Source organism: Anguilla rostrata, chromosome 11 (genome assembly GCF_018555375.3).
Source record: "Anguilla rostrata isolate EN2019 chromosome 11, ASM1855537v3, whole genome shotgun sequence".
Lineage (NCBI taxonomy): Eukaryota > Metazoa > Chordata > Actinopteri > Anguilliformes > Anguillidae > Anguilla > Anguilla rostrata.
This window is the reverse complement of record NC_057943.1, coordinates 22,454,339-22,473,805: the sequence shown is the minus strand read 5'-3', so window position 1 is coordinate 22,473,805 and position 19,467 is coordinate 22,454,339. Positions and strand designations below refer to the sequence as shown.

The window sequence follows — 19,467 nt, the reverse complement described above, 5'->3', positions numbered from 1 at the left end:
GATACAAACAAACCTAAATGAACCAGACACACACACGCATGCATGCACATGCTCACAAGCATACACACCCACACGCACACGCACACAGAACAGCAAAGCTGACCGTGTGTTGAGTGCTAGGTTAGTTTTCCTTCATTGAAATGTTTTTATTTATTTAGCCTTTTCCCCGTTTCCTTACCTGAACTGCTGGTGCTCCCGGGAGCTGCGGATCTTTGAGGAGAAGCGCTCGGCCAGCTTCTCCAGGCTGCGCGAGTACTCCAGCTCGATCTCGGCCTTGCGCCGGAAGAACTCCTGCAGGTCTTGCAGCAGCTGCAGGCGTGACTCGGACTGCTGCTCCAGGCATTTAAACTGCTCCACCAGCTGGTTCCGGATCTCTGGCAATCAAAGGCACACAGATAAGAGGGCTTACAAAAAGTGCTACATACACAATGCATGCAGCAGGAAGCACAACGTGCAACCCTAGAATTTTTACGTTTTGTAGTACTTTACTTTGCACCCCTGATCATGTATGAAAAACTAATTTCATCATAAATGGGTTGAACTGTATTTAAAATATAATGTAAAACACCATCAAAAGTCTGATTCAGGAAGTTTGGTGCAGATACAGCAATCAGCGAAACATACTGCACACAAACATATTCACCCAAAAATTGTTTGGGTGCACTGACTGGTTAGCATGTAATTGGTCTCTCGCTATTGTGTGTCTTGCAAGAAAAATAAGATTTGCCCAATATGAGAAGGACTACTTGAGTCAGACTCAGCACACAGGCAACCCCCCATTCACTACTAAAATTAGAACAACTGCACATTTTCATCAGAGATGGAAATCATGACAAGCAGGCTAGGCTGCTAACATTACCAAGAAAAATGGCTTTCAATCCACTATGACAGAATGAACAAATTCCTCTGCACTGAGCTTTGCATTCTTGACTTATCACTCCACAATATGGAACTGCATTATCTTTCATTTGCGTCCATTTAATCTGGGACAGAAATGCGCCCCAAAGATGCGAAATGACATTACCACCAACAGAAAACAGCTGAGCTGCCAAAATTAAGTAGATAACAATCTGCAAGAAAGCTTATAGGTGGAAATAACTGATATTTAAATAATTCTATCAGCACTCATGCTCAGAATATATCCAGTTGGTTCAGAAAGATTAGCAATAATTTGAATTAAATCTTGATGGTCAGTAAGGCAATACTCAATACTTGGAGTATATTTTACTATAGCTTCCACTGATCTGATAACATATAGGCTAATAAAACCATAGCAGATAAAGATCCATTACCACTAGGCCTGCTGCTGCAGGCAAAAGTAATTCAATATAGAACAACCCTTAGCATGCTATTTTTCCAGCTATGGCATCTGATTATCGGAGTAGTCAAATCTTATTAGCACCAAGAATCTGCTTCTTCAGAACTAATGTAAAAAAATAAAATCCCAGTACAGAGCATTCCACAACCTACTAACTTTTTTATTTGGATTACTGGCTTGCAGAAATGTAGGCTCACTATCAAAATCTTAGTCATTAAGAAACCTTGAAATGTGAATATATGTTAACAACTATTAATATATTCTTTTTTCTAGAAAATGAGTAACATTCCAATCAGACATTCTGTGTATGCCATGGAAATAAGGAACATACCATCTCCAAATGGCTTGAAGTGCATTTCGCCTGATCTGAAATTTACAGTTTCACTTTTGCTTCCTCCCCCAAAGAATGACATTGAAGTTCTCTCAGCATATGAGAACAAGGAGTTGGAAAATAAAAAATACTGTTTGTTATTGCAGTCACCTTCCAATTCGTGCTTAACTCTGTCTACAGTTTCAGCAAACAGAGAAGCAGCTCCTCACATAAGAGGCACACAATCATGTGCTCAAATGTCAGACAGCAGAGTATGCCTTGAGCGCACTTGTCAAGGACCCAAGGACAAGCCCCTTTAAAGGAACCATACACTTCCCCCTTTCTGGAAAATGCCAAACCCCGTCCACAAAAAGAAAACTGCCCACCCATTACAATAAAACACATAAATCAATTCAGCAATACAGGTTAACAGTGGAAATACCATTACATATTTAATATTTCAGATGTACTCCCCTCCTCAGTGTGCATGCTGTGACTGACTAGAACAATCTGCCAATCAAGAATACTAAAAAGTGATTAAAGATGATTAAATCCTCTCTAAATTCAAAGCAGGACTGAGAGCATCCAGGGAGCAGTTATGAAAACATATTTTGCATAATTTTATGATTTTCATGAATCATGCATTCTTCTACATCAAATTCCCAGCATCTGGAACAATTTGCAACATATGACAGAAAGCTCAGTAACATATCCAGTCAGTAACTCAGTAGTCAAACCATTCACAAAAAGGGTGAAGAATTCACAAATCCTAAACAAAGTTCTGGCCTCCTAGTTTACATGAGTTCTCACTACATTGCTACAATATATTACATGTTATTACATTTAAGATGTGTTGGATGAGCATAATATGTTCAATAGGCTTATACTGACTGAATGAGTCTTTGTGCAGAATTACAAAGCTGCTAAATTGCAGCAATGCATAAGCTGTGTAAGTGGTATATTTTGGACCACTCAGAAGCTCAGTCTTATGTGATGTCCATGACTGGTGTGCACTAAATCAGTGTGATAAGACCACTGTGGAACCATAACATTCCCACTTCTTCCACATGAAAAGGGCTTCCATATCCCCCAGGAATATGGAACTATGCTTGCCACTTTTAAATCATGTCCCTGAGACCAAGACCATCCCAGCTTCCCAGGAGTGTTACAAATGATCTGCCCTACAACAAAGCCCTACTTTTCCACAAAAAGCCATTCTTTTCCATCTTTATTTTATACCTCAACAAGTATTCAGTGGAAATACAGAGGGCACAGAACCACTCTGCACCATGCCTGTCAAATACACACTCCTTCACATGAATGTCAGCCAGAAGATCTCTTAGGAAGATTCATAAAAATTGACAAAAAAGGTCAGCCTGTGGAGGCGTTTGCTCTGAGAAACCTTAAGAAATCATTTAAATCATTTAGAAATACTTTGCATTCTTGAAATAGCAAGTTCTCTGTGGCTAACTTTTTTGAAATTCTGTGGTTACTTTCATCCCCAGAGAGCCAAAAAATCCTGTGAATTCTTGTCTGAAAGTTGCAGTTATGGCCATGTGTGTGTGTGTGTTTGTTTTTTCTTTTCAGGTGGATGTGAGACTTGAAATTGGTTGAGATCAGGAGAATTAGATTCAACTTCCCAACCCCCCACTAAGAGGACAGATAAAATTTTGATTTCATAATTCATCAAGTTGTTTGCTTTTACTGTATGCATGGCAACCATCACAGAGGTAGACATATGTAAATAAACTTAACAGCAAACACTATAGCTGTCCAATACTGTATGTACTTGCATTATTAGCACAGGAGTGGCTGCAAGGTTAACAATTTAACAAGGAAAATAGTAGTAGCATGGTTGACTAGGCCAAAAGTTCAACCTGAAATTTAGAAGCCACCATTCTTTTCATAATTTAATCAATTGAGAAAGTGCGGGTGGGCAAGCTTTCCATCTCCTTAAACAAAATGTTTTCATTTCGTTAGCTCTGGGTTTACTTCGACAGGCCCCGTGATGGGATAAGCGGTCCATCTGGGGGCGAGGAGGGGCGGAGCCGCAGTCATACTCTGTTCTGCCAGACGCTTCCCTTCTCCCTTCCCTCTGCAGCTTCACCTGGGCCACAGCCAGCTGAGACAGAGCAGGGAATACGAAACTCCTCATTCAGCACAGAGCCAGGCAGGGAAGGGAAGGAGCAATACACAGGCAGAATAAGGCCATCTGCAATTCAGTCTACGATTTAGCAACATGCAAATATAAGGCTAACTGCCAATAAAGCCAGATGAACTATGAGAGAGAGTGGGGGGGGGGGGAAGACAGAATAAGAGTTGTGGAAACTGGGGGCTATGGATGAAGACCCTCTGTGGTTATGGACAATTCCTCTGGTTATGAAGCAGCCCTTCTCACAGTGCCCCCACCCAGCTCCTCCACCACACAGTGAGAATCCATGGAAGCCTATCCTCCACCGCACAGCCTCATTACAATTAACAACTGACCACACACTGTGAGTGGAGCATAAATTCCATTTCTGACTTGCAAGAGAGAACTAACATGGGCAATTACACGGGACACATACTCAAAACACCATAATTACCATCTCTTCTCAAAACAGATACACGTAAGGCTCCACGGCATCACATGGTCTGACTCTGAGCCTTTTAACTTCTGCTACAATGTAGACAAAAACAATTTAAAAAATTGAGCTCACAAGTCGTATTTTCAGTTTCTTAAACTGAAGAAAAAATACCAATGTGTCTATCAAATAAAGTTAGCATTTAGAATGTTTTAGAAAAACTGATGATGCAGCACTATTTGAAAACGAAATGCCTCGAGAGTTGCCAGCCTTTTCCATAATTCAGTAGCAGACAGTCAAGCCTTTGTACAAGCCCATCAATTGGCAAGATTTTTCTCCCTCCAAAAAAACAACAACTCTTGTTTACATGTGAATGCCTCTCCTGTGTGGATGAAAAACGTATTACTAAAATAGCTTTGGTGTGTGCACTGGTGCTGCAATGCTGTGAGGAAATGTACCCCCCCCCCCCACCCCTCAGACAGACGATGACCCTGTGTCTGCTGGGAAGCAGGAGTCTCCCTGGATCTCCTCCTGTCAGTTCCACCTACTTTCACTCTCATTAGCATAACCACATTGCCAGGAAAAAGCCTTCTTCAACATTAGCGGGAAAGGCAGTAGAAAAAAAGAAGGCATACAAAGGAAGCAAAGGTTTTGGGCTTTGATAAGAGTTATCATACAGTTATCTAAAAGAAGAGAGGATGTTAGGTGTGATAGTTCACACTTTCTGCAGTCATTAGAAATTGCAAATACCATAAGACTTAAAGACATGCTACGATGAAATGGATAAAAATGAGAATTTGGGGCAATAATACCATTCTGATTCAAATTGATCACTGTGAAAGTAACTGCCACAAATTCTTACTTCAATAAATCAGAACTATAAATGACCCAATCAATTATGTCAGGATATAGATATCCAAAGCCAGAAATCAGCATACTAAATGCCACTGGGTTTATTTCATGCAGTAACTCTCATGAGGCCTAACTGGCTAATAGAGCACAGTCAGACTCAACCCAAGGTTGTTAAAGAGTTAATCCAAGACTTTACAATGTAGTTCCCTCAAGTAATAAATCTCACTTAATCTGGGCTGTTTTTATCTTCCTTTGTGGTTTCCTACATTCACAGGGAAAATGGTCAACAGCTGGAGAATAAAATACTACACAAGGCTGTATATTGTTCAATTCCATGTCAACACAAATCTGCAGTGTGTATGCTGGAAGAAAAGGTTTGGCTGAACGTCATTTACTTTTCCCTCAGAAAGGGTATTTGATCTTTTTCACCAATACGTTCTAGTAGTTAGTGGGTTCTCCATATGCCCGTTATAATGAGAACAAAAACCAACGTAGTGACACAAAAATTACCCAATGACACGCTCCAATGGCAACCCTTGAAGAATGCTTTAGAAGGAGCCAGTAGGGGCCTAAAATACATCATAGCACACTAGTGTTTAAAATATTGCCAAAGGATTAGCTTTCTCGTGCTCACTTGAATATTTTCAAAATGACCTTTGTTTGGCCAAGGCAAGTAACTATAATCTGGACCTTCTTTTTATATGACCTTTGACCTCAGGAAATTAGATTTATGCATTTGCATGTACCTCATCTCATCCCCTTCTTCCCTTACTCATGTGGAGAACTGCTGTAATTCACTTAGCTCTTGGCCTTGGATTCAGCTCTTGGCAACAGCATAGTAGCAAAGAAAAAAAATCTAATTTTGGTGAACTCTTTTAGACATGCAACCTCTGCTACATTCAGACAACTTGTTTCATCCCTGTTGTACCCTATAACTGCATTTTTAGCATATTTCAATTCATAAATTCAGCTGTATTGGAGTCTAAACCTACCAAGTGACATCATAGCAAGGCTGCTGGAATTTCTCATCTCCAAATTTTTGAATGAAGCTATAATATACGTACAATGTATTCATCTTTTGTTTAACACAGCACACAAAACAGTGTAGCACTGCTCAGAGGAAGCTGGTGACAGGATTTGTGTCATGCTGATTCACAGCTCATTCTGTATGACCTTAAATGACAGGATTGAGAAGCAGCTCTTCGTGCGATTCTGCCTTTCAGAAGGATACGCAATAATCTTTACCAAGGGAAAGTACTGACTAAGAGCCACCAGTCAATGCAGACTATACAAGCACTCCATTGTAATTAAATTCAATGAAAATCCAAGAATTTTCTCAGTATTTTATTTGTGCCTTTAAAACGGGAAATAATAAAGCAGCTGAATCGAAGTTCAACTACAAGTCGTTAAATAGCATTTCAATACTGGTTTATGAGATATTGATTTTTAAGTGATTTACAAAAAAATGTAAATGTACCACATTCATTGGCCTTTTGATATGCAAGACAGAAAAGCATTGACATTTCAAATCAGCCCCATACACAGTAGTGTACATAGACACAATGTACAGTTTTGTTAACGGAGCACACTTCAGTTACTGTTACATGCTTGTAAGGTTTTGAGAGATTTTGATAAATATCTAAATACAGTGGATGAAAACTTGGACTGGATCAAGAAATCCACAGCTAGGATGAGACCACCCTTCTCCCTGTGTCTGCATGGGCCTGCACATGCCAATAACTGCATGCTTTCCATTGTTCCATCTCTTCTCCTTTTGCATCACACTCAAAGAGAAGGATGGGAAGTTCATGTCATCTTCCCACGTTCACAATCTGTGATCACACACCGTTACACATCAATTTGGCCAAGCATAGGATTCTTGGTGCCAATTCCGGTCAACTCTAAACAAATCATTAGGCCAAATACTGGTATTTATGTGAATAACAGTATGACACAGTATCACGTTATGGATTTTTCCATATTGCAGTTATAATGGCATACTGTGCTTAGTATAAAAAATTGTTTATGTTACTTTGGTGGTAGTACCTTAAAACCAAAGCTTGGGAATCAGCATTGTATTGGCATTGTGTTTGCCTACCATTGCAAGGCAGGCCAGAAAGATATGTTCCAATTCAAACTGCACTACCTAGCCATAAATAATAAGGGAAGTCAGCTACAACATTAATAGTTTGCTTACTCATATTCCGAGAAAGCTAGTAATAAACAACATTGAGCAGTCCAAAACAGCTTATGCATGCATATTACAAATAGCAAATCATTTGAAGCACAGCATCCAGACAGCTATCTATAACAAAATATAACACAAGGTCCAACTTTGTAAGCTTTTGTTATAGCTAACTGGTATCCATTAAGTTCATTTAAACTTTTATTGTTTGGCCAAACCGTAGCATAATTTTAAGTTCCTGCTTTCTGTAAAATGCCTGCTAAAGAGGACTGATACTGCCATAACACACAAGTTGTCTGGCCAAGATATCCTTGTGTATCCCTGCCACAAGTTCTTTCATTGCTGGCAGTAAGGTGATGAAATCATTGGCCAGCATTCAAACCTGAAGCTGTGAACAGACTTGTGTTCCTTGTACATAATTTTTGAAGAGTGCGAATGAACTACAAGACTGCCACAGAATTATAAATTCATTGCACTTAGAGTATAAAGAAAAAATTTGAACTGAAAAATAAGATGAAAGAAGATAACTGAAATGTTGAAAACACTTTTTTAAAATCAATTTTTATTTAAACTTGATTGGATGAGAAAAATCCTTTTTATGTTAGCTTTGGTTGAGAACTTAAAACGATTTCACAATAAATATATTATTGAGTACACAGAGTCATGTCTTAACCTCACACTGCTATCACAATAACAGTGCAAAATATTGTGATATGAATTTTAGGCCACATCTACTGCCAAATCTAACTTCCCTATTCTTTGACTTCCCTGTTCTTATTATGGCTTCACCACTGCAGTGCAGTGTCACACAACAGAGAAATATAAAAACTGCACATTAACTAGTTGTGATTAAACATAACTGAAGCAATGGAAGATCCAGATGATGTAAATCGCATGTAGGAGTTCATATTGAAACACACTGTTCCTGGGTCTCAACAAATAAGAGCAGAACATACTGTAAGCAAAAATGGAAAAGTAAATTAAATTGGGAAAGATGTTTTGTTGACAGAACAAAATGAACATCCAGCATAATTAACCAATTAAAATATCAGGACTCAAACCACACCCACTTACAGAGAGTTTAAACATTTTTTTAGTACCTCGCTTAATGCACTGCATTAGCATGATGAGCGTATATAAACCCAGAATCACTCTTTCAGATTGAATGACTCACAGAGGCAGAAAGGAATAATGCATCCACATTATGAAAGGATAAATGAGCAGGACTTTATTTCCAGAGGCCTTTCCATTGCTTTGATATTTTTCCTATGCGATCATCATTACCGCTACAGCGTGTTACACAAGCCTGATGCTGAAGGCAACCCAAAGCCCCCAGCACACCAGAGCCTTTAAATCAATCAGTGGGCCTTGACCGAGCGTGCGGTGGAAGCGTCTGCCGGAGGGTTCTCCACAGTGGGATCACCACGCGTCAGCTCCCCAAAAGCACGGTCCTCTGCATCCCTGACCCCGCCCTTCCCCCACCTTGGGAAGGCCTCGCAGCTGAGGCTGGGCCAGGCAAGACTGTGCTCACAGGGTTCGTGCAGAGAGATGGCATGTGTATTTTTTACCATTTCTTTTTTCTTTCACAGAAAAATATGGCATCTTGCACTTTAACTACACACTGTTACTACAGAGCTCAGTAGCAGTGTTACTAAAGTGGCATGGTGCCTGTCAAACCAGTGAGGCCAAACACCTTTAGAATGTTGCTTAGGAGGACACAGCGTGCCCTGTGTTCACAGAAAGTACAGTGACCAACTTTAAAACTGCATTTTACATGACGTGACACGATTTGGCATCATACAATATCTACAGTAAATATATAGGCTATATTATACAATGCTGTTAAACAATACTACTGTAGCATTTCTTGAACATTCTGTTGAGATGTATTTACTTTCTAATTAAATAATCTGTGTACTTTAAGTGCCACCTCTTAGTGGGCACTTCAAAAAATAGTTTTTATTTTAACATCTAAGATATAGGCTACATTTTATTTGAGCTTGACACAGAGGGTGAATACCACTTAAAAAGTTTAAGAAGTGCTTGGTACAATACTTCCACCAGAATACTTTCCCTGTGTTTCATAAAAACACATTTTTCCCCACCTCAAGTTGCACTGGCATTTGCCCCAGAATTGCAAATACATGGTCGCATCATCCATTCATTCACTGCAGACCGTGCTTCTGTTCAGGTAAATGAAGCTGCATTGAGGAAGGCCTCCAGCCTTTTTTCCCTCTACATGGAGGAATCATGCCGAGCCGAGAGCATGTGGGAAAGGACCTGGCTTTCGCATTAGAGGGACAGAGCGCAGGCCATCTGTTAAAGCTCCTGGGGCTTGCCATTTCAACTGGGGCCCCGATTAAATTGCCATGGCACTTTACGGCTAGAGCCAAGATACACGCAGGCAAGAGATTCCAAACAGAACCCTTACCACCTGGAACAACAGGTTCTCAAAAATACTTCACACAGCACATGCACACCAATATGCTTATGTTGAAAAAGATGACTAACATTGTCTATTAATGATATTCATTTGCTTTACACATGCCTGAAACGAGGGCAGGCTATAGCTCACATTTTACACATTGCTAATTTACAAAACTATATACTGTAGAAATATTGGTTAAATACCATGGACAAGGCTTGTGTCCCATCAAGAAATTAATTAAATATGCAATTGTCTAGTTGATACATATTCATTAGCCACTGTTCCACAGTGCAATATTACGAGGATTTTTCAGGCAGCCAGATGTCTCCCCTGCTCATGAACTACCCATTAAAACTTAATTTATAGTGCCCCAGCCCCAGACTCTAGCTAGATCGCCAGGGGGTGGAGTGGGGGTAGGGGCAGTGACCAGCCTATGAACAGCTATAAAAGCCTTCACCCGGCAGCACACTGAATAGGAAAGGGCCTGGTAGAAAACACTGAGAATACCGACATAGAAAATCACTCCAGATAGAACCAGAACACGAATCTTCACACAAACATGATGTACTGACATCCAGTACAAACCAACATGTCAAAAACCAATATTGTGCCATTTAGTAGTGTCTCCATTCATGGCTTAATGTATAACCTTTCGCAATTTCAGCAAACACCACAAAGTAAAGCTTTACCATATAGGCTTTGCATGCTACGTGACTGTATTGCTTAAAATGTATAGTCCAGTTCAATGTGTTTTTTGACACTGGGGTATGCATCCACTGTAGAAGTGGAGCAAGGCTTTGTGAGCCTTATTGGTTATTGGGAATTCAGATTTTTTTCCATCTCTTATCTGTGCTATACCAGCCTCTCCCTCCCACTGAACCAGTGATTCTCCAAGACTGATCAAGGGATCTGGCTGGCCACAGTAACACCGACCACACTGTGGAACAATATATTAGCCAGACCAATCAGAGGGGACCAAAACAAGGACCAGAAAATAAAAGCAAGTCAGACATCAGAAATCTTCACAGCTTGTACACATCTGAGCAAGCCAGTACATCTCACAACATTAAAGAGGTGATGAACAAACTAAAAGACAACCTTGGTTTACGACAAGGCATTTCTCACAAACTGCAAAAAAAACAAAAAACAAGCAAACAAAATACACAAAGAAAAGAGAAACATTTTTCTCTATAGCACCAGAAGACTCACATATCCTAATCAAGAATAGGAACTCCTCCATCATTCTTGAATTCAGTTAACACAGCAATAGCTGTTTGTTTATTTTCAATTTTTTTTTAACTGCTCTCTCAGGCAAATTCCTCAGTCATACTACACAACAGAGTCATTTGGAAAGAAAAAAAATATGCGCTCATTCCTCATTTATCCTTTGTTAAGGAAAACAGACTGCACATCCAAGGCATCATTAATTATTTACAACAGCTCTCTTTCCAAGAATGACTTAGGACCTGGGTAACAGATAGCTGGGCTAAGGAGAGAGCAAGCAGTTCCCCAGCTAAACTCTTACCAGATGTCAGTCTGCAGGAATGTACAGACTGCCGCCCAACAGGACCATTTAGCCACTGCAGACGGAAAGGGAAGCTTGCGCAAAGCTTTGAATGACAGGATCCTAACATACGCGAGTCTTTTCCAGGTCTGCACATGTCAATAAGACACAGGCTGGCAAGTCCACCACCCAAACGTCAATCAAGCTCACCGCACCAGGCCTGCGATAACACCTGATTTTAATATCCCACTGAAAGCTGCCTAATGACTCAGATATTCCATCATCACAGCATGGCGAAACGGCTTTAATGAATTATGGCACTATAATTTTTATTCCATTTTTTTTTTTTTTTAAACCAAAATGGACTGGAGTCTGGTCGTGAAATGAACTTCATTTGGGATGAAAATAAATCTTGTTTGTTGAAGAAGAGATCTTGGATAATCTACATACAATCATACTGGTTGCTTAAATAAACAGTCTGTTCGGGGTGAGATATGGAGTAACCCTTATTGCCAAACACCTACAAGAAACGTGACTCAGGGGAACTTTATTCTTTACACTCTCCAGGGATATCAAACGTACCTCCCTGCCTGCAGGCAAGTCTTCTGGCCTGACTGTACACTGGGACACATCATAATGGGTTATATTAGCACACAATACATTTCATTAGATAGGCCCAGATGTTACCAAGCGCCTATTAATGATTTTTAACATCCACTGCTTTTTCCCCCTGGAACATTAGTTCATATGTTTCATAGGCAGTATGGGTTCAGTTGTGTTTCACAGCAAGCCAGTCTCCACACAGCCCCTGGTGACAGCGAAGTTAAACAATAGAGAAGCCCTTCTGCGTTGCCTGTGGAAACCCATCGGCCAGGAGACCAATGTGGCGGGAAAAAGCACAACATGGGTTGCTGCACATGGCGAGCTCCAGCTGTGTCAGATCTTCATGCTCACTGAGGGATGTGGTTTGTTTTTGTTTCTTTTTGAGGTAAAAAGGGCTTTTTCCTTTTTCTTCCTTTGCTTCAAAGCTGCCCGCAAACCCATAATCACAAAGAATCATCAACAAAGAAAACACATTAGGTAACAAGGAAAGCAGCCTGATATGTAAATGACACAAAAAGACCCACACTCATTTTTGTTGTAGCCTATATTAAGATGAGCGATTCAATAGTTCTTGCTTACTGCATTGAATTGTAAAAGATGCTGCTCAGTTGACAACCTAGCAGCTAGAAAACAGGGACCATTATTTATATTTTTATGTGCATAGAAATTTATCTAAATCAGTACCTTTGGAGCGCCCAAGGAATTTACTATGATTTGAATGTCCCAGTGTAATGTATGGACATTAATGCACATTATGCGTTTTGTTTATGAAAACTAAATTGTGTAATATCATCCATCATTGAGCCAATCTTGATTTTTAACGTGTACCGTATGTCCCCCCCCCCCCCCCCAAAAAAAAGAAAAAAAGAAAAATGATATTGTCTGTATAGGTTCTTTGCTAAAGACAAATAAAATTCATTGCACAACTTTAAGCCATTTCTTTAATGAAATAGAGTCTTGTTAACTTGAAAAAATGCACAAAAACATGGACTGAACCATAAACCACTTTTGAATGGTCACTTTTCAGCCTAGTTTTATAGCATGGCTGTTAAATTGCAAAGGAAAAGAAAAGCTGTTGGTGCAGCTGAAACAGTGTCGTTAGTGAACACAGCAGTGCATTCCTGTGTGCTTTGGCCAGTGCCATTGCAGGGGACTCTTTAAAACACACACAATCACATCACATTTAGCCCTGCGTGCGGCCTCTTAAATATGGTGATTACTCCTCCACTGCTCTCCCAAGTTAGTACCTTTCTCACTCAAACAAAGTTAGACACTTCCCTCCCTCCGTTTTGTTTTCGGATTGCCATGTACAGGATGACACAAAGACCACATATTTCCAAAAGTGATATTTAAAAAAAATCACTATTTATCATAATTGCATGAACAAAACTTTGGGAGTTTCTCCACAAAGAGAAAAAGTATTCAGGTTGAAAAATGAATAAACTACCTGACAATACAGCACTGCAGGGTAAGAAGTTAAGCAGTGGTGAAGAGCAGAGAGAAAAAAGTTCACATTGATCTGGTGCTCACACAATCAGGTTTGTGTACTGTGAAGTGATCATCATTGCAACCATCCTGAAAACTAGTTCTCGCTCTTCTGCCAGCACATAAGTCTTCCCTTTTCCCCCAAACTGCAGTCGTGCTCTCAGAACACTGAAAACAGAGCAGGTACTGCCATGAAATTTGTAGGCAGTATTGTCAGGAAAATGGCAAGCAATGTTGGGCTGAATGGCCTGTTGTGTGTTGTGTTAGGTGGACAAAAAGTATAAAAGTGCAGTTACTTAGAGTCAGGGTTAGTTTAGTCAGCATTCTCAGGAAGTAGGACATATGTAGGATGCTCATCCTTAGAATTGCTTGTTCATGGTGCTGTTACTCTGTATTGCAGAACATTCAAATTAGCCTATATGAAATAGAAATTCATGTTGATACACCCATGATATTTCAATAAAGTAGAACTGCATTTTCTGAGAATAGCAATTAGGGAATGATTATGCATTGTGTATTTTCTCTTAAAGGAAAACAGCTTGAGGCTATATTGCTTAGTCAACAAAATCAAGTTCCCATTCAGCCAATAATGAGATGTCAAGATCAAAGTACAGAATAAAGCAAAGAGATTTAAATCAGTTTTTCGTGTATAATAAATGAAGCAGTGTATTTTGACAAACTGGACTTGACTGCCAGCATATGTAGCATTCTTGTTGCTTTCTTGTGAATTAGTATTACTGTGTGACATCAGAACTAAAAGTTTTGAATGTGGCATCAGAACTGACCAATAGCAAGAACTTCCTGTTCAAGCATAGCCAATTGAAAAAGGGTAGTCATTCCCTTATTATGAGACTTACAGTCTAATACCAAGTCAGCTATTTGTCTAGTAGCTAAGTACTGGGGCTCAACTAAATAATCTCTTAACCGAACACTTGGAATGGACTCCAAGTCAAACTACAGTCAAGGCCATGGTTTCAGTAAGAGTCCCATCAGTGCCAGCAGGCAGCCAAAGGACAACAGTCATACAGTCATATTTTTGTGGCCAAAAAGGACAAAGGGTATCACCAGCAGGACCATTAAGCCTATCACCAACAAACAAGCACACTGATCTGAGTCTTTGCTGATCTGATTTCAGTTTTTCAAGGCATGAGGTAAACCTTGCTTCCTGGGAACAATGTACTGTGGTTCAGAGAAACTAATGGACAGCATCACATAGAAGGGACTATGTGCAATGACCTCAGAGCACTGGGGATCGCATCTCCTCTGAGCAACGGTCAAAGATGACTGGTGAGATGACTCCATGCTGAATTTCTCCATATCCATGCTGGGACGGTAGGATGCCTTTGCGTTCATATCATCATGCATGCTATTTGTTCTGCCTATACATATACACTTCAGCTATCTCTTTAAAGAATGTAAAAAAAGACCCATGCATTGTCATTAAAAAAGTCAACGTACAGTCAAAATTCCCACAAATCCCCAGTCTAATCTAATTCAGCCTGGTTACTTACGGTCTTAAAAGCAAAACAAATGAAAACACTTAACACAACGAAAATGTAAGCAATAATTACAAACCACTGCAAAGAGTCAAAACAAAAAAAGTGTGGTAAAGAGATTTTCAGATATGTGCAAGGGACAAAATAAAATGCATGAAGATATAACAAACAACAAAATGTCTCCTGTTAGGTCTTCTTGGGGAACAGACTTTAGTCTTTAGTTGGCTGACAATGCGGGAGAGATGAAGAAATCCTATAGCACAACCCTTCTACAGAGGCTTGGCTTTGATTGGCCTGCCTGAGGGCACACAGCCAATGGGGCAGGCAACCTGCTGTCCTCATGCCAGTCTCAGCAGGGTGTGGAAGATGAATAATGGACAGATCTAATAAAACGATGCAATGAGCGGGGACCGTGCCGTGCGAGGCACACCATATGGCCAGGATGCACAATTGAGTGCTTCAGAGAGATTAGAAAGAACAGCAGTGACAGAAACAACATCACGGTGCAAACACTTCAAATTAAATCTAGACATATCCAGTCAATCCTGGCATTGTTATCCACTGATCCAGTGAACTTCAACCACGCATTGGGATTACCAGTTATTTTCTCTTGTCAATGGATGTCACTTCCCTTAATACAAATGGCCTTTCTTACAAGTCCTGTAATCACTCCGAACCATTAGAAATGTATGAACTCTGTCAGACATTCCACAGCAGTGGCCAAACTGTAACAGGATAGAACATGTTGATTTATTTGCCGTTTGTCATTTTCCTAAACCAACAGCACTGTCAGTGCTAGCTAGTCTTACATTGTACATCTCAGTCCACACGTTTTCATTTATATAGTGGACTTAAATGGAACAAGCCAGATGACACATCCAACAGCAGTGACCCATGTGGGAAAACAACATGCTATGACCAGGCCACTCACCATGCTATATACAGCCTGACTTTAACTCCAGTGAAGAGTTTTTCTACTCCAGAAACATCACACCACTTCCCAAGCCTCTGCCATAAAGGGACTAGTTGTGATCGCACGTCAGTGTAAAAGGAACTGTGGAAAACACACAATGAGCCATGAAGGCAGAACCTATCCCACACTAAGCTTGTACATCATGCAATCTCAACCACACCTTACAACATATTGCAATATTAATAGAATGCAACTGTGATAAGTAATGTGCATGCCATGTGAGAGGACCACAAGCCTTTCTTCTCTTCAGAGAAGGGGGGAGGATTAAAATCTGAGTTTTTTTTTTTTTTTTACCCAGTGCTTAATGGAAAATTACCCATCAGGATAACTTTCAGGATAGAGCCAAGAAGAAACACTGCCCTGAATCACTAATATCAACTCAAAGACTTCCCAAGGCATGTTCAGTCACACCAAATGTGGCACACCCTGTTTGAACCTTCTGCAAGACATTTTTAGTGAAATTGACATTAAAAATACAGTATATGGAGGACATTGACAGACATCTTTTCTGAAACCACGTCATTACTCAAGTTCCACGAATGTTAAGACGCACCTGGGAGCGCCATCAAATGCTATTTAAAAGCTAATGCTGGTGGGAGGCTAACGCAAGCAGACATTTCTGTGCCAGTTACACAAACAGTACACTTCCCTCCATTTCACGTGAGGTGAATCGTGCATTATAGCACGTTTCAGCTGAGAGGTGAAAAAGTTCCCTGATTTCATCTGAACAGCAGTTGCAGCAAGCATCCCCTCCCATGACTATTTATCAACACCTTTGTTTCCATGCCTTTTTTGTTATTTATAGAAAAGAAAGAGGAGAACTGCACAGAATTCCTATCATGTGATCAGTTCCAGTGCACCATTTAAAAGTTCCCGCAGCTCACACTTGTGTAAGGAAAAACTAACGTAAAGTCACTGCAATTTGCGATTCATGTGACACTATGAGTAAAAAATGCATTTTGTCAGTCTGTGTGAAGCCCTGTAGCCTTAGTACACTGAAGCACTTGCAGTTCCATTACATTCTTTACTCATTATGTACACTGTAAGCAGGGAAGAGGGGTGTTCTCTGGCATTCAATCATGTAATACTGACCTACATTTGCAGTATGGGGGAAATAACAGGATTTAGATGGTTCCTCATTCTATTCTCTCAGAGCACTGTAGGAATATTACCGCAATAATGTACACTGTATATGACAGTATGCAGACGATGCATGCAAAATGTGGTTATGACAGTGGCAACATTGCTCTTACATGAAATCAATGTAAGAGCAAAACAACGTACATAGTGGGATACAGGTGAAGCAAAATGCAGTTACAACATAGTGCTAACGCTGCTCTTTCGTTAATGCGATAGAGTACAATACATGTCATGAATAACATGGAAGGTGATTTTTTTTTTCTCATTTGGAACTACAAGCATGTTGGAGGAGAGAAGGAATCTCACATTATTGCACCCAAGACAGAACTTGAGTATAATATAAAAAATGGCTACCTTAATTTTTGTGCTTAGCTGCTAAAGGCAGATGATCGAGGATTAGCGTGCGACTGCATGAACAGCATTAAACCAAATTCAACGTGTCTTGGCAGAACTTTGATGGTGTAATTTGATTACATTTCTTAAATTAAGTGTGATATCACTTTGCTAGCAATAACAGAATGAGAACATGATTAAAGTGAGCATTCATTAAGATGAAAAAGTACAATATCAAGGAAATATGCTGTAGCAATGTGGAAAAACTGTCAAATCATTCAAGTGTGCTGGTCTGCACTAATATAACACTAATTTAACAATTGTATGTTAGTAAAAATATTTTGTATTCAAAAATACAAATTAACAGTAAAAAGCCTAATTGTGTTTTGGTACCAACAGCTATTTGCTTTTGGTTGAGGAGACAGCATGACTAATGAAAACATCTGCAAAACATTTTGCTGACAGTTTGTTTAGTTGATTGTACAGTCACAGATATATTCTGTCAACCCATTTTAAACTGCACCCTGATGGAGGCAAGCAGCGCCAAAACAAATTGGTATTCGACCCCAAAAGTACTCCCTTTCCTTGACTATCTTCTTTGTCATGCTTCTGATATTTAGGCAAAATGTCCAAGAGGGTACCCTTTTTACATTTTTAAAGGAGCAAAGAAGCATTCCAGCAGCTTCATCTCACCAATTATTACCTAAAATAAATTTTGCCTAGGTGTGCCAGGCATGAAACACAGGGTTTACACAGGGGTCTAATTCTCAGGGGTGAATCTAAAACCGGTTTACGATGCTTTTACTGCCCGTTAAACCGTCACGAGCACCAGAAATAAATTAGCTTCAATTCATAAAGCAGCCGTAGTGGGCAGAGAAGGCATGTAACGGCACTACCAGGTAAGAAATGCAATAATGCAGGCATAACTGTTGCACCATTAAGCAAAAATGCTTATTGTCAGAGGAGCAGCGTATCAGGCAGCTGGTGCCAGCCAGCACAGACGAGTTCTGACTGATCAAAAATGCAATTACGTGAATCATCATCTGCCAGATTTACCCAAGTCAGCTATAAAAGCCCTGCGTGGAAGGGGAAATGCAAATGGAAATTATACTGCTACGATGTCGGTGTCTCTTGGGTCAAGGAACGACAGCGTACTTAAAGATTGTTTAAAGTGATTACATGCACTTTTTAAGCATCACTCTTTTCTTGAAAGTTGTAAGAACACATTGTGACCTCGGCTGGCATAGAAGGGCCCTCATAAATGACAACCCCCTTGTCTACACAGAGTGAAAGAGGTCAATAAAATGTCTTACCAGTAATTACCAGCACACGGAGACTGATAATAACTGAAGCCTACTGCAACGGCTCTTCTACCAATCAGTAACCTTCCTCTATAAGATTTCCCTGTGCAAAAAAAGCTAATCCAATTTGCAGCGACCCCTTCAGTAACATACACAGTGGAACTTGCAGAAACTTGCAGAGCTGAAAATGCAGCTTGGAATTTAAAAGGGTTCAAATAAGACACGGGTTTTACTGTTGGAATCATCAGATGGTGTGTGTGTGTTATAAGGCCTAATTACAGCAAAATTAGAGTGATAAATCAAGTTATATAGATAACGTTACACATTAGAGGTAGATGTGGCTCATAGTACAGTAAAAGTAAGACACGTTTGACTATACTGAGGGGGAAGACTCACTGGACAGACACCCTATAAGTACATGAACCTGACAAGTAAGGCTAAATTGAGGGGAGAGACTCAGTGAGGCTACATTTAATTGTAAGGAGTCAGTTTTATGGCTCAGCTCTTATGAGTGTGGAAATCCTGTATGGAATAATATGGAAAAGAATAAGCAGGCAGAAACCCATAGCTAACTTTCCATTCAGCAACACTGATAGGGTTAATGACTTGCATGGTTTTTCAGCGGCCTTTCAAGGCCCCTTTTGGTTAGTGCTTGTCGCTACCACTTACAGTCATCTCCTTTCCTATATTATTCATGCAGATAGCTTACATTATTAACAACCATTTTCCCATTAAGTATGCACAGTACCTGGCACTTTGTTTCTCTCTGAGAACTTCAGATGCTTCACTGCCTCTATGAGTTCCTTTTCACTATTTGCATCTCCCTTTAACAATGACATTTCAGTCATTGTGGTTTTTTATCAGAGGATAACTGATCAGAACCTGTCTGTAATTTTGCCACACCCAGACACATTAAGTGCTGAAAAACACAATTATGGGCCACATAGCAAAATCATTCCCTCTGTGATCATTTTT

At 40.0% G+C, this 19,467-nt stretch overlaps 1 protein-coding gene across 4 annotated transcripts in view; it reads right to left on the bottom strand.

The window, feature by feature from the left end:
• The window catches only part of LOC135234315 (SLIT-ROBO Rho GTPase-activating protein 3), a 71,230-nt gene that overhangs the window by 42,496 nt on the left and 9,267 nt on the right, over positions 1-19,467 (bottom strand). For all 4 annotated transcript variants that reach the window (XM_064298789.1, XM_064298790.1, XM_064298787.1 and 1 more), the window contains exon 3: positions 179-374. In XM_064298789.1, the coding sequence (XP_064154859.1) occupies positions 179-374 (196 nt within the window). The remainder of the gene's footprint in view (positions 1-178; positions 375-19,467) is intronic.